The sequence below is a fragment of the Mercenaria mercenaria genome, unplaced genomic scaffold, assembly GCF_021730395.1.
Source record: "Mercenaria mercenaria strain notata unplaced genomic scaffold, MADL_Memer_1 contig_633, whole genome shotgun sequence".
In the NCBI taxonomy this organism is placed as follows: Eukaryota; Metazoa; Mollusca; class Bivalvia; order Venerida; family Veneridae; genus Mercenaria; species Mercenaria mercenaria.
In genome coordinates this window covers 45,725-62,651 of record NW_026463519.1, presented here as the reverse complement: position 1 = coordinate 62,651, position 16,927 = coordinate 45,725, and the positions used below count along the sequence as shown (strand labels likewise).

Here is a 16,927-nt window from a genome sequence, read left to right as displayed (position 1 = left end):
ACATATTCACATTAAATACCAATAATGAAGATAATACAAACTTTTAATGATGTTTTAATAGAAGTAATTCCATTAAAATTACGTATCAAAATCGAATGCTAATAAAAATTATTATAATAAAAGTAAAAACCAAAAGTTCGCAACTCAAAACCAGCCGGGGCTATTTTTTTCTACTATTATTCTATTTACTGTTTATGTGTTATTTCTTATGTTTCAGAATATGCTTTCATTGAACGTATATTTTTACGATAGAATGTCGACAACATCTTCCATAGTACAAGTTTTCCGAAATCGGCCGAAATTTTAGCGCAATTTTAAAAATACCACCAAATAACGTCGCATTTCAACTCGCGGGTGGGGAAACAAAATCGGTGGTACTGAAAAAACGAATTCGGTGACATACAATTTTTTGTTAATCAAACGCAAGTAAATATATTTGCGCATTTATGATTGAAATTTAAACAAAATTCCTCGACCTGAAAAAATGTTATTCTCGAAAAACGGACAACTTTCCAGCTAAACTCTACGTTACGTTTTATATAAGTCTGACGCTTTAATGCGTCATAATCTTAAGGTACGTCATAAATCATTCGCGAAATTTATATCACAGGAAAGGAAATTTTAAATCTTTTAAAAATATATATATTTCATTCACGTCCGCTTCCAGCTAAAACAGGGATATGCTGAAAACCGTACAGAAACAATGAAAATGACGCCAAGAAATGACGCCCAAAAAGTGCCGTTAGTGGCTAAGTTTGACAGCGCACCAAACAAATGTGGCTTAAATAAGAGCCAAACGGAAAACTGGAATAAATCAGAAATATCCTCAATTTTCTTCTGTTAATTTTTCATAGATCTATCTAAAAAAAAATTAAAGGTCGCACTCCACCTTAATTTGAGAAATAATGGAAGTGACGTATTGTATTCACGTGACGTATGAACTTAGTAGCACGTATATTTTGTATAAGTAGCACGTATTATTTATGGGAGCCTACAGAGGTATGGTGTACCCAAAGGAGCAGTTGTATGCCCTTATTTGTATTTGCTATGGTGCTTACTATATGTTATATGTTTTAGCTTCTTCCACCAGACGACATTTTACCTGGTGATGATGTCATGACCTGGAAGTATTTTACCCTAAGTCTATTTGTCGTTATTCGCCTGGATGTGATTTCCCAGCGCAGAGATCCTTCGTCCCATTGTTGTGCCTTAACCGCCAAGACGCTTATTTTTGTAGTCAACTGAGACAGCTCAGGGATATAAACACCTACAAACACTGGACATGGGGAGCCAAAAAAGGAGTCAACGTTTTCGTGGTTTAGCGGGACATTATTTTAAGTTTATTTCTTAGTGCTACTTTAAGTTTGAAGTATAAGGAAACACCTGTTATACGTCAAGATAGAAATGAACTGTAATTAATAGGACTGCACATCTTCTAGAAAACAGATACTGAGCTCAATTTTTATAGCTTTATCTTTGTTCTTTTCTTCTTATTAGTTTTTTCCTTCATTCATTGTAAGTAATCATTTTCTGTAAATAAACTTGTAAATATTGTGATGAGTGTTAAGTTGTTCTGGTAGTTGCTGTCCCCGTTTCGTCCATCCTGTCACACATACAGAACTTGCAAATAGGCTGTTTGTAACATTTTCCATTTCTTCGAAATCAAATTCTAGTTTTTCATATGCTATCTAGCCTCCCAATTATGAGTATCAGTGACTAGCTATAAAATAAGTGTGCGCTTTACTCATCATGTTACAAAATTCTTTAATTTTCGGTAACTTTTACTTTAAGGCAATACATATCTTAAAAAAAACCCATCATATGTAAAGTATACATAAATCATGATTCTGAATCAAAAATAACTCTGTTGGAGTAATATGTGTATCACATAATATCAAGTTTTAATATTATGAAAGATCATATGCAATGTAATTCATTCTATAGTGCTTAAGTTATCTTGTAAATATAAATGTTGGTGTTGTATATATGATATAGTAATATGATAAGAACCTTATGTGACACAACAATTCCTTTATTATTCGTCTTTTCAATCGTTCAATTCGCTATAAGACAAATGAAAGATCTATCTATCTATTTATATAGCTATCATTTTCGAACCATCGTATTGTCGCGACACGATAGTACGATAGCAGGACAGTACGATAGCAGGACAGAACGATGGCACGGCAGTACGATAGCACAAAAGTAGGATAGCATGACAGAACGATAACACGGCAGTACGATAGCACGGCAGTACGATGGCGCGGTAATACGATAGCTCGACAGTACTGTAGAACGAAAGAACGATAGCACGACAGTAAGATAGGAGGGCAGTACGATAGCACGAAAGTACGATAGCACGGCAGTTCGATAGCACAACAGTACGAAAGCACGACAGTAGGATAGCATGATAGAATGATAACACGACAGTACGATAGCAGGACAGTACGATGGCGCGGTAGTACGATAGCACAACAGTACGATAGCATGGCAGTATTATAGCACGACAGTACGATAGTATGACAGAACGATAACACGGCAGAACAATAGCACGACAGTACGATAGCATGGCAGTACGATAGCGCAACAGAACGACACTTTTTGTTTTCGTCCTGGACTGACTGAAAGCACGTATATTTAGAACATTGATAAAGCTTTGATTAGTTGAAATATCTCAGTTACATTCTGTTCTCTAATAGGTTGTGAAACATTACTAAACATGATGATCTAGAATTGGTTGTTATTGTTGTTTCACATCACAACATAACAGTCAAAGATATGATCTGCTAAACAGTGAGAACATTTTGTATATGCATGTTTTTGTACGACACAAGGCGAATACACGTGAATTCGTTTGCAATTATTTTCCTACTATTGTTTATAGTGACTACGGAATATTAACAAGTCAATATAACTTGTAAAAACATACAAAAAGTATTATAAATGTCACTTCATGTCATCAAATTTTAGTGTTTTTTTTATTATTCTAATTATATAGTTTCTACTGCAAGAATTAAATCTACATTTAAATACTTCTTTATCCGACAGAGAAGGGGTGTTGGGCATTCCTCCAATGCTGTTTAAAACGTCTTTCTTTTATATTTAACTGGAATACACATAAATGTAAGAAATCGTGTACAAACATCTAGTTTCCATTAATGGCGGTACTTACTTGACACAGTGTTACTTTCCCTTATCGGTACAGTAGCTGACACGGCGCCCCTATTGGTAGCCCCTATTGGATGTACGCACGTATTGAGTATACTATTTACTGACTAAAGGTTAGGGTTAGGTTTAACATAGGTTTAATAGTGTACATTCAATGCGTGCGTACACTCAATGCAGGAGATTTAATGCCCATTGAGTGTACTATATACTGACTAAAGGTTAGGGTTAGGTTTAACATAGGTTTAATGGTGTACGCGTTCAATGCCTGCGAACACTCAATGCGGGAGATTTAATGTTATATTCCTGCGCGGAGGTTGAATAATTTACTTTTGATTGGTGTCAATCTTTTAGAATCCAGCGTATGAGTTACCTCCCGTTTTAGAATAGTCGCCATTTGTATCGTTGTAAACATGATATGTAGCTACAATTGTAATTTTAATTTTTTTGAGAATTTTAGTGACAGATTGATATTGTTAATGATGGTAGATTGAAATCTTGCATACAGGTAAGTCTTTTGTACTAATTTAAACAGCCTATTGCGTACTTATTTGTCTTCTATTTACTCTGATCAGCTGCCAACAAATTAAACAATTCACATGTGGAACGTACTGTTATAATTTTGCTAACTGTTAGTTTAAAGTGTGGTAGATGTGTAGACAAATTCAGTAAGTTTTAAACATACTATTATAACGGATAGTTAGTCGACAGTACGTAGATAGATAGACAGTGTTAAATTAATGTTCTAGATTTTGACTTGAAACTTTTTTCAGACGTGGTTAGTGATTCATTTTGTTTGATATTTTCATATTTGGTATTTTGGTTTGATTTATAAATCCTGTATAAAGAACTTTTATTTTATCTAATCATATTTTATTGCTTTTAAAAACATGTATAATATTATAAAGAATAATTCTGATTTTAATGAAATTTATTTACACATTGAACAATGTTGAACACATATATCGTAGCTATCTACATCTTTATCAGACTCGTCTAGTACGATCATTGATCTGGCGCTTGTGTTGGACAGACTGTTTAAAATGAGCAAGTTCATGAGGTGAAAAGTTTAAAACAACTACAATTACTAAGATTAAAACAAAGATACAGATTAGATGGTTACAGCTGCCAGCCTCTCAGCGAATAGAATCAGACTGGGGCTGGACTGTTTATGTAAAGGGAGACCATTCCAAGAACGAATTCATTGCTATTAAGGAAGCCAACATCCACATGTTATGTTTTAAACATTTTATTAAACACTGCCATCATACCACAATATTAAGGTATGAAATAACACTTGGATGTATTTGGCGATGTTAGTTATAGGAAGCGGTAGTTGTTATCTTAAAGCAATGATAAAGGCCCGGAATAAGATTTATATTTCCCCATAACATGCCAGTGTCGTCAAATATATATCTCAAAAGTCGAAATGATCACTGCCAATAAATATCAAATTAAATCATTTTAATTGAGGATAGCGTATTGTCAAATTATTCAGCCTGTAAGTGTTGTTTACATAGAAAATGACCTTTCCCCCAATGCTCATTTACCTGTGATGTATCTTTACGTGTATCGATATAACAGCTAATCCTGTAATCACATGCGGTCTGCCTATTGTTCATTATATTCAATGTCCAATACATATGTGTATAATTTTGCCGAAAGGTAATGAAAAATGTATAACACTGTTAAATTTACTGGCGTCAGCAAAAACAAAAACTTTAAACATTGTTGCTTCAGTAAAAATATTCTGGTAATAGTTTGAGTGTAAATATTTGTTACCATATTGAACTCCTTGACCGAAAGAATATTGCACTCACCAGAGCCTGACATAATGCCATTTTATTCAATTCACTCGTTAAATTCACTACTTAAACTAAGCTCATATTTAATTGTCAATTTTGTTTCCTTCGTTGAAATGTTTTAGTATTGTTTAAAATATTAAGTTGAGGACTTTTACTATTATAGAGATGAATATGAATGTGCATAAGTATGAAATACATTAGTCTGGGTTTTATCATACATTTCATGTAGATATTTGATATAATAATTATACGAATTAGTAACTGTACAAAGACGTGCCTGCATTGTTTATGCTCGCATACCAGAGGTCTACCATGGTTCCCCGGATGAACCTCTGGCACTTGTTTTGATTTTCAGTATAGTAGATTAGAAAGAGTATGCAAAATGTCTGATATAGACGATGACTTAGAAGCGGTGGTTATAGATAATGGAACGTGGATGATAAAGGCTGGGTATGCTGGTGACAAAACAGCCCGTGCTTACGAGAGAACAGTGATTGGTACAGATGTAGTGGGAGAAAGCAACAGTCAACGTAAGGTAGGTCAAGATTTTCATACCGTGTTTACGTATTTAAGCGTTAAGGCAGTACACTACCATTCGTCTTCTTTACTGACAATACATCTATGGAAGTCATTACATTTCTGCCGTATTTTTTTACTTAAACTAAATGTTCAAGTACCGGTAAGAAAAATGTCTATGTAAAATACTGTGTCCCCTGGACCCTAACTTGATTAATATTTGTTTGTGACGGTTCAGATGTAAGGCTAAAACATGAACTATTTTACAGGATGGAGCCGGTATGAAGCTGTTTGGAGATAGGGCTTGGTTCAACAGAAAGAGCAAGTTAACATTTCCTATGCACAGGGGATCTGTCTGCGGCTGGGATGATATGGAAAGGTAAGTTTGCTTTTGTTGTTCAGTATTATATACAACTTATATTTTTAGTTACTTCCCGTTTGAAGGCAAAATCTAATGGTGTTACAGCTGTAGAGTCTCTGGAAAATTTTGATACTGTAACATTGTCAAGCAATCAGATGACACTGTCGGCCTCGTGTAAAGTTTGGTTTGATCTATATGGTGATGGAATAAAAAAAACTGTTTATATTTTGTTCAAGCATCTGGGAGTATATTTTCACACACGAACTGCGTGACGGTATAGAGGGCCGCCCTATTCTGATAACAGAGGTTCCTGGTAACAGTCCCAAAAACAGACAGAAAATGGTCGAGGTGAGAGCCAAAAATACACTCGCAGTTTAATACAGATATTTGAAAGGGTATTATATCTACACCCATCATATTTTTTTTTGCAAAATGATTGTAAATGTTCATGATATTACTACATGGGTAATATTCCCGTATTTTGTCTCATACCCAAGTCGGCTTAATCACATCCAAATAGCAGGTAGCATATCTTTGCGAAAGAAGCATGACTTTGCCCCCAGCAGTTCCTTTAGATAAATTAAATCGTTGAATGATTTTAAAATTACCATTATTTGAAAAGACTTAAATCGATCCACCAGATTTTTATTAGAAGCGTGAACAATTAACACAACAGGAAGCGTAATGTAAGTCGTTTTGATTGTTTAATGTTTGAGTAAGAAGGCTGCTGCCTTACGGTTTGTGCATACTTAAACCTTTACTGTAGAATGAAGTTGCTATGTCTTAAATTAGTTACTTATATCACAATCAGCTCCGAGATCGTATTTTGATGCATGAAGTTTATGATTTGTATCGATTACTTACAGATTATGATGGAGAAATTTCGAGTTCCTGCTCTGTATATCACAGACCCAGCAGGATTGGCTCTGATCAGTTCCGGTCGAATTACAGGGATTGTGTTGGATGTTGGCGGAAGTGTTACACATGTCACAGCTATACATCAGGGTATGGTCCGTCTAGTTTTCATTGCTTTAAATTGAAATTTTTGTGTCTGAGAATTCATTTATGAAAATTTACTTATTCTTTTCTGGTATGTCGGTCTCATGCATGCTTAAACCGTACCAAGTTTGACGGGAAATAAAGATAAATTTTGATAAATTATAACAAATTTTCATGTTTTATGTTACACATTTGGTCATTTAAATTGCCTTTTCAGCCATTTGCGGAAGGAAAGCTCGACTCTCTTGGTTTGATTAAATGATTTGTTACTAGTATAAGACAAATTACTCTAACTTCTCATCTTAGTTGTTCTGCTAACTACAACCACTATGTGAAGTAATAAAAAAGGTGCATCTTTTTAAATTTGGAAACGCCTCCTCAGATTGGTTTAACGTGACTAAATGCATAAACTGGTGCTATAGCTACATTCACAGTTGAATATCAGAGGGCCACATGTTTAGCAAGCTTCCATTAGTGGTGGTTTACATTTTATACTTCCAATAGCTGTATATGTATTATGTGGCATTACACACAGTACTGGTTGTACACACAAACTTGCTACTTTTTTGTTTATATGAAAGTACAAAGTAATTGTTGGTATTTTCAAATATGAGTATATTAAATCTTTACATTATCAATCATAATCCTAATCCTACATGTTATTTCAGCAGTCCGTAAACAGAGGTAATTTGTTGGGTTTAAGACCATTTTGGGTCATATATTTCGGCTTCCAAGCTTTTGTATGTGGAGGATGACATAAAACGCCCCTCTTGGCATTACTTCGTAACGGGCGGGAACTTTGGTACAACTACCCACCTTAAGTATGCCACCTGACTTCCTATAATACAGCTACTCATATACGAAGTTATGCAATTGTGTCTCGTGGCAAAGTGTGTTCATATGCTTTTTCAGGGTCGCTTCTGAATTGTAATGGCGCAGGTGGAGCAGCGTATCCTTGCAGATCAGATATTGGTGGAAACGACGTGACTGAGTATTTGTCAAAGATAATTGGAAAGAGCAACTTTGAACCTAGTGGTACTTTTTTGTTATGACATTGTACATTTTTTAAAACAAATATTAGCTAACTTTGATATAATGATATAATGGCTCGCACTGTTTATTGTAACTGTTACAGAAATGGGGCAAAACAGTAACAGTTACACGTCTATTCGCTTGCCTGTGTGAATTTAATTCAACTTTTTGATGAAGCCTACCAACATTAAATATTACATAAATAGCCGTGCGATACGCTAGAATGCAGGATCCCTTAGCTGTTTTCGTAAACTGTAACCGCTACAATTGGTGTATGTTGTAATTAATTAAGCAAATGTTCCATGTTAAACAATATTTTCAATTAAAAGACATGAATTATTTTTGAAAAAAAAAACACAAAAAAAACAACATGTTTTTGTTTTATGGATTTTTTTTTGATGAGTTAAAATGATAACTCATTTAAAATGGCCAATATTTGACTATTTGACATAATTTTTCACGGAAGGCCAGTAACTATACATGTGTCCGCCCATGCCTCAAATAATGGCTTGAGCGGCACCACCATCAAAAAACGGGGAACCGCCATGTGACATTAAACGTGTCGTTGCGACACTAAACCAAATATATATAAATAAACGGACATGATTTATTGACCCGTAATTATTCTATCAGAAATAAAATGAAATAAAATCTGTTAGAAGATTTTTTGGAAGCATAAAATGCAACCAAGCAGAATAATACCCGGTTTGATTGAGTCTGTTCATGAGAAGTATATATTTGTAACAAATAAAGAGAAACTATAAAATATATTAAACCTTATTTTCAGGTCATGCAATGGTTGATATAGAAGGTTTAAAGCATTGTTTATATAATTATACAATGTCAGAAAATAAGGGAACTGACTACAGTTTTCCGGACGGCACCAGTGTTCGCGTTGATGAGGATATGATCAATTGTGGGGACATCTTGTTTCATCCGGATAAGATAGGTATAATAATCATATACTGACAGTCTGAATTGATCTGTAATACTTCGATTTATTAACGGCTTAGAGCAAACATTTCGAAAACCTTGAATTGAAAACAGTGACAAATTGTCTAGTATTTTGTTTTACTTTGTATTTGTTTTCAAAGTTGACAGACGGATAAAAAGAATATATTATAGACTTTAATACTATAACCCATTTACCTCGAACTTTTAAGTATGATTTTAGTCAGTTTGAATGTACTTTTGTTAGACTATTGTTCTATGTCGATATTAATTAATGAAATCACATTTTTGTAATTTTGACCTATTCAGCAGATACATGTACCCATATATATTGATATTCATATATTCCATGTATGAAACACAACAGTTACTGAAGTATAGGATAGACAACGAGTGCCGTTGTCTACGGGATATATACAACGAGCAAAGCGAGTTGTATATATCCCATAGACAACGGCACGAGTTGTCTATCCGACTTAGACCACGTGACATAAAAACTGCAATTATTGAAAACTGTCCCACGCTTTTTATAGAAATTAGGATTAACGTGTTTTTATAAGAGTGATATTATCTTTGTACCGTTAGCGCTTTGTCAGTAGGGCATATGAAAGAATGCAGGTTATTTTGTATAAATTAAGTTTTACTCAAATACCGGATTTACTAAAATTTGACGTTCATTAACACTTTGAGTCATTTGCAATCGCAAATGCTAAACAGTTAAATATGGATTTCTCAAAAAATACTCAAAATTGAACTGCTGAACAATTAGTTTTTGTGAGGAGTTAGTATGTTGGCGAAACACGATGACAGATACGTTGATTCAAGAAGATAGCCATGTTCCGAAACTACAAAAAAAGCTGACAGCAAATCGGAGGTAAACATGTTGGATAGAAAAAATACTGTTGTTTGAAGTAATCTGGTATTTTAAATATGGACTAGAGCTTACTGATAATATACATAATCACATACAAACTATCAGATTCTATTAGAAATCACTTTTCAACAATCGGTATAAAGTGACTAAATAATTATGGTTATATTCATTTTTTGTTCTTATTTAAACAGGAACCAGTGCCGGTGTTTATTTATTTATTTATTTGTTTATATATATATTTATTTATTTTGTCAGGATATAGTTAGTGCGTAGATGCTCGTAGGACTACGAACACTTTTCACTATATCGTGCCTTTATTGTAAGAATGATGTAGTCGTTCTGCTTTCTAACAGGGCCCAGTTGTTCGAAACTTGAACGGGCTGTAATTTAGTTTAGTTTATACTAATTGGTTTTAGCTCGATTGTGACGAAAGTTTTAAGCTTATTGTAACCACTCTCGAGTCCGTTTCCTAGGAAAACCAGTACTGGGGTCGTATGTGAAGTCATGGTCGTGACGCCAATGATGCTCGAACCCATGACCCCTGCATTAAGCTGTTAAATTAACCGCATGTTAAATTTCTATTCCAGATACTAGTCTTGGTGGGTGGGAAACACTAATATGAGGTTTTAATTTTACTGTAAAGATGATTTAGTGGGTATAATCCTTAACAGGTACATTTGTTTTTCTAAGTTTTCTAAACTGTCGAAATATACTAATAAAGTTAATCGACCGTAGCTCAATCGCCTGTTAAAGTTTCGAACAACTGGATCCCGTTGTTTGCAAATGTAAGGATCGTGCTGACATGTCTATTTTATAACAAGTTAACATAAAAAGTTACAACTGTTGGAAACGTTTCAGTGAATGTGTAAATTACGTATTTACCCAGTTGGGTCTACACTACAAATATGTAGTTTCTTGTAATTCAATTTGAGTTTTATATTTATAGTTATTCCAGTCTTTTATTTCAGTCATGTGAACCCTTTTATTGATATCAAATAACATGTGGTCATTTTTACGATATTAATGTTTAGACGTTGTCAACTGATTTTACCTCCAAGTCAGTCTTATTTCTTATCCCATTGATAACTGTTGAGAATATTGCAAGGTCATTTAACTCCGGCGTTAGCCTGTATTTTTAGATGGTAAACTGACACGAAATTCACGCGTTTTTTGCCCAAGTTTCCCCCGATATATATACAACGCTACTGTTGTATATGAAATATAGATGGGTACAAGTCTGCTTTGCGATTGGCTATTTACAGATTATCGTGGTCTAAATATGTTAGACCACGATAATCTGTAAATAGCCAATCGTAAAGCAGACTTGTACCCGTCTATATTTCATATACAACAGTAGCGTTGTATATATATCGCGTGAAACTTGGGCAAAAAACGCGTGAATTTCGTGTCAATTTACCATCTAACAATACAGGCGAACGCCGGAGTTAGATGACCTTGCAATATTCTCACCAGTTATCAATGGGATAAAAAATAAGACTGACTTGGAGGTAAATTCAGTTGACAACGTCTAAATATTAATATCGTGAAAATGACCCCATGTTATTAGATATCAATAAAATTGAATTACAATAAACTACATATTTGTAGTGTAGAACCAACTGGGTAAAAACGTAATTTACACATTCACTGAAATGTTTCAAACAGTTGTAACTTTTTATGTTCACTTGTTATAAAAAAGACATGTCAGCACGATCCTTACATTTGCAAACAACTGGATCCAGTTCTTCGAAACTTTAACAGGTGATTGACTTAACGGTTGATTAACTTTATCAGTAGATTTCGACAGTTTAGAAAACTTAGAAAATCAAATGTACTTGTTAAGGCTTATAAACACTAAATCATCTTTACAGTAAAATTAAAATATCATACTAGTGTTTCCCACCCACCAAGACTAGTATCTTGAATAGAAATTTAACAGGCGGTTAGTTTAACAGCTTAATGCAGTGGTCGTGGGTTCCAGCATCATTGGGGTCACGTCCATGACTTCTCATGTGACCCCAGTACTAGTTTTCATAGGAAACGGACTCGAGAGTGGTTACAATAAGCTTAAACAGTTAAGCTTTCATCACAATCGAGCTAAAACAAATTAGTATAAACTAAACTAAACTAAACTAAACTAAATTACAGCTCGTTCAAGTTTCGAACAACTTGGCCCAGTTAGAAAGTAAAAAAACTACATCATTCTTACAAGACGGGCACGATATAGTAAAAGGTATTCCTAGTCCTACGAGCATCTACCCACTAACTATATCCTGATAAACAAAGTAAACAAATAAAAAATAACTAACTAACTAAAAAAATAAATAAACTGGCTATCTTCTTGAATCAACGTATCTGTCATCGTGTTTCGCCAACATGCAAACTCCTCACAAAAACTAATTGTTCAGCATGCAGTCCAATTTTGAGTATTTTTGAGAATTCCATACTTAACTGTTTAGCATTAATTTTGTGATTGCAAATGACTCAAAGTGTTAATGAACGTTAAATCTTATTAAATCCGGTATTTGAGTAAAACTGAATTTATACAAATAACCTGCATTATTTCATATGCCCTACTGACAATTAAGCGCTAACGGTACAAAGATGATATTACTTTTATAAAAACACGTTAATCCTAATTTCTATTGAACGCCTGGGAGAGTTTTCAATAATTGCAGTTTTTATGTCACGTGGTCTAAGTCGGATAGACAACTCGTGCCGTTGTCTACGGGATATATACAACTCGCTTTGCTCGTTGTATATATCCCGTAGACAACGGCACTCGCTGTCTATCCTATACATAGATTGGTTTTCACAAGGCTCGGTTAAACAGGTGGGAATATATTTAAGACCTGCTCCAGTCCTACCTTTTAACCTTAAATTGTCACTGAAAAAGCATGAAAATCCTGAATATGAAGTGTGGCATGTGGCCGTTAACTGTTACCTACTGTTATCGTGGGTTGCATACACACAATAGAATTTGAATAGCCGCGGAGCAGGGCTTTAACAAAGGAAATTATCCCGTTATGAAAGAAGTTCTGTAGGAATGTGGTAGATTCTATAACGAAAATAATAAATGTTTGGTGCTATCTATACTTGAAAATTGAGATGCAAAGTATACATCCATTTTGCAATTTGCACATAACTTATCTAGCACATTAACACTCTTTAAGTAATAATTATTGCATTTTTTTTGTGTATTAACACAGGGTCGACTGCTCCAGGAATAGATAAACTCTTATGTAATGCTTTGCATTCCTGTGAAGATGACATTAAGAAGGAACTACTGTCAAACATTATTATCTCTGGAGGGACAACGCTCACACCAGGTTTGACATATTTTTCACTGTATATATGCGTCCATATTATAGGAAAAGTTTTTAAATCTCGTGCACATAATTCTCAATATTACCATCTCACAATATTATATATTATTACATACTCGATTCTATTCCCTGTTAAGTTACAATGGCACCGGACACTTCAATATTTTTTCCATAAAGTGACGCCTGAATTTCATATCGGGCGCGTGACGTAATTTAGTGGGTGGCGTTGCATTAGTTCTAGTTCAGTCATTTTTTCATGCTATTTAACAAATTCATAATAGTTACATTACATTTATACATGAAGATACGTATGTACTGAAAAGGTTATCATCTTTGCATCGGGAAATATGCTCTCGTTCTTTAGCGGAAGAATATTGCGCTCCTAAAGTTGCGCAATATTTCCGACACAGAACCCGTGCACATTGCCCGATACAAAGCTAATAACAAATCACTATGTATGGTTACCCCTTGTCGTTAACATTGGTCCTGTATTGTGACCAGTATTAACTTGTTCTCCGCAAGTAGCTCATAATAAGAGGTAGAGAACGAATTATGTTAGACGCTTTTTTCAGTCAGTTTCCAAGTACAACAGTCGCTAGTTTCTGGAATTGAACCTGATAGTGATTTGTTGTCTCGTGTTCGTCCTAATGCGCTTACTAGTCCGAAACTATTACATGTAAATATGTAATGCACTATAACTTTATTCGAACTTTCTCCTTGAAATATGTATATTACACTAACGAATACAAAACCCTGTATTCAACTCCAATCGGATTCCGAAAGATATTCAGTGGTTGGTCTGTTGCTTTAGTCGTCACGTCAAATATGACTTCAGAAATGTAGTAGTGATTACGTCACGAAGGTCCGTGCGTTTAAAAATTCACTGTCCGCTTAATTATTTACCTGAATTTGCAGTCCATGTTTGCTAGTGTAACACTAAAAAACGATTTATACGTATATAATAAAAGAGACATTAAAGCGGATCTACAATATCGCATTCGGCTATAATAGTGGATTTTGCTAGACCAGATCACACTTGGCGCAAGCACCTTGCGAGGTGAGGTCCAGGCCTAACAGATCGAAAACTAGATCTAGTAGAACATTGAAGATGAAGGTGCTGTAATAATAATAGCATTACTTAGTTGCATAAAGTATTGTCTTACTTTGTATGTTATACTTACATGCATTTTAAAACTTGTTGCAGTGAAACTTAATACCTTTCTTTTATACGATTGCATAGATTTTATACACACCCCCTCCCCTTGTAGTAATTGAACTTCCGTCCGTTCCCCGGTTTCCGTTCGCTTTAGAACATGAACCTCAAACTTGGTTGGCAGGTCGGTCATGACCGATAGATGATCCTATTTGATTTTAAAATTAGTCGCTCAAAGGTCAAGGTTGGAGTGTCATTGAAATGAAAATCCTTCTGATAACTGAAGAATGCTTTGGCCTACAGTCGTCAAACTTCATACGGTGATTGCCCGTGGCCGGTTGGGTCACTAGGTCAAAGGCATTGTGAATTTAAACTGAAAGTCGGCATTGTACAATGACTGGATAACTCTTACCTACGGTCGTCAAACATCATAGGAGTGAATACCGTAAGTAGAAGACCGTTATTTTCTTGGAGTTACTAGGTCAAATTTCAAGGTGACAAAGGCCTTGATAGTGGATCCAGTTTTCGCTCAATAACTTAAGAACACTTCGTCTATAGTCGTAAAACTTCCAAGGTTGATTGCCTGTGGTCAGTAGATGGCCTCTATTGTTTCAGTGTCAGTTGTCAAGGTAAAAGTAACCTTGATACTGAAAATGATCTCCGCTCATTCATTAAAGAACACATGGACCTATTGTCGTCAAACTTCATTGGATGATTGCCAGTGATCAGCAGATGACCCCTTTTGTTTTTTGATCAGTGAGTCAAAGGTCAGGGCCACAATGATATAAACTGTCTAAGAATAGTTTATAAAAAGTAAGTTAACCAAAGAATACATTGACTAACAGTCGTAAAACTTCAACGGATAGCTAATGGCATGTGGTCAGTAGATGACCTCTTTCGTTTTAAGTGTTTATAGGTCAAAGGTCAAGGTCAACGGGAACACGAGACTGTAAATTGTTTTGTCTCAGTAAATTAGATTTAAGAACCCTATGATCTACTGAATTATAACCGTTATAGTACGATTGCCTGTGGTGTGTAGATGATCCTTATTGTTTTGGGAATCAGTAGCTCAAAGGTCAATGTCATAATGATCTTTACACTAAAGACAGTTTCAACTCAGTAAGTAAAGAACGCTATGGCCTACAGTCCACAGGTTTCATCGGATGATTGCTTGTTGTCAGTGGATGACCTTTATGTTGTTAGGGATCAGTAGGTCAAAGGACAAGGTCATTGTGATCTCGGTGCTGAAAGTGGGACAAGTCACATGGGAAGAATCGTGTTTTACAAACAGCTTTTGTTCTTTCAGGAGTTGTTGAACGGATTGAGACACATGTTAAAGAAGAATTTGGAAAATGTGACAATAAAATCTGCGTAATTGCCCCTCCAGAAAGAAGGAAATCTTCCTGGCTGGGTGGATCTATAGTAGCATCACTGGAGATATTCCCAAAAATATGTAAAACTAGAGAAGACTATACCGAGAAAGGTTGCACGGAGTTCACGACTTTTGCTGGATTTGAGACTTTTCTGATTTCATGAATTTGGGTATTTATCCAAACATAAAGTCTTTTCTCAAAATGTCGTGACAGTTCATAACTTTGAGGAGCTGTTGTGATTAAAGTGATTTAGAGTGACTGATAATAGAAAACATACTTCAGAAAGTCATGGCAATTGCAAAAAACTGTATGTACAATTTCCGTGAAATGGCAGTGAAAACAATACTTCTTTTGAAAGAGAACATGCAATGCTTTACTTTCCGAATACTATTGCAAAGATTTATGGGGAGGTTGTAAGTCAGAATCATGATAAAGATTTTAAACAGTTCAGTTTGGCCATTTTACGGTGTGTTTTTATCTCACCTGTATTTGAATGTTCGTTACATTAATTCCCGATTTGCACCATTGGAATTGTTTGCTTACTAATGCGACGTTGTTTTAACGACAACAAAACTATACACCATTGTTAGTGCCTCGTACACTGGACCAAGTTCACAGTTTAGGGAGGGGCGCAGATGTGTTTACAAACGGCTCTTGTTTTGTTATAATGAAAGCTTGACAGAAGTAATATTTGTTTTAGCTGCTGCCAAGACTGTGTAAAATTGTTTTTACACAGATTTAAATTTAATGATTTGAAAAATAAAATTGTGAAAGACAGATACGCGTAATTTTGGATTGCCTCTCTTAAAATACCAAATGGCGACCTTAGTAAAGTACCACTTATGCTATAATTTGAATTGTCACAATTGCAACACCATGTTATTTGATGTGTTGTAGGGTATACAGTGTGCCTGTCAAGTATATAGGTGGTACGTTTTGCCCTGGACACATGTTAATGAAGTAATTGCCAACAGCTGTCGAAATGAAATGGTATCGTGTGAATTTCTCCAGTTTTTAGAAAGGAGACAAATACACCAGAACTGTGACTAGATTATTGAAAAAGTACCTGCAAGAATAAGATTTACACTGTTCAAATATTGGATGCCATTTATGTTTTGTATTTTAAATAAGGCTGTTGATTTGTTAAGTTCTTCAGTTATGTAGAGACATTCTGGCTTGATGTCATGTATAAGATATATGCTATAAACACATTAGGTCTATAGGTGTTTATGTTTACCTTGTAAAGATTTATTCCTTTTGCATAATTTGCCTTAATGAACTAAATTTTCGTTTACTAATTTCTCTCTACGTTTCACATATTCTCGTAACTGAGCAAATATATTGCAGAAGAGACAATTATACATGTGTCCCC

At 34.8% G+C, this 16,927-nt stretch overlaps 1 protein-coding gene across 2 annotated transcripts; it reads left to right on the top strand.

The window, feature by feature from the left end:
* Positions 1-3,557: 3,557 nt before the first annotated feature.
* Positions 3,558-16,844, top strand: LOC123526715 (uncharacterized). Of its 2 annotated transcripts, XM_053535986.1 has the most exons (9): positions 3,558-3,673; positions 5,326-5,505; positions 5,756-5,865; positions 6,084-6,195; positions 6,714-6,852; positions 7,759-7,881; positions 8,666-8,827; positions 12,913-13,032; positions 15,489-16,843. In XM_053535986.1, the coding sequence occupies exons 2-9, from the start codon at positions 5,353-5,355 to the stop codon at positions 15,716-15,718; spliced, it is 1,149 nt and encodes a 382-aa protein (XP_053391961.1). In that variant the 5' UTR covers positions 3,558-3,673; positions 5,326-5,352; the 3' UTR covers positions 15,719-16,843. The 2 variants fall into 2 exon arrangements, with proteins under 2 accessions (XP_053391961.1, XP_053391960.1); XM_053535985.1 differs by lacking the exon at positions 3,558-3,673 and having other exon boundaries at positions 15,489-16,844.
* Positions 16,845-16,927: the final 83 nt, after the last annotated feature.

Excerpts from the sequence above, each read along its gene's own strand:
- LOC123526715 (XM_053535985.1), top strand. The coding sequence starts at position 5,353 with ATGTCTGATATAGACGATGACTTAGAAGCGGTGGTTATAGATAATGGA. Across the intron at positions 5,506-5,755 it reads AAAGCAACAGTCAACGTAAG|GATGGAGCCGGTATGAAGCT; the intron begins GTAGGTCAAGAT and ends ACTATTTTACAG. Across the intron at positions 13,033-15,488 it reads AGGGACAACGCTCACACCAG|GAGTTGTTGAACGGATTGAG; the intron begins GTTTGACATATT and ends TTGTTCTTTCAG.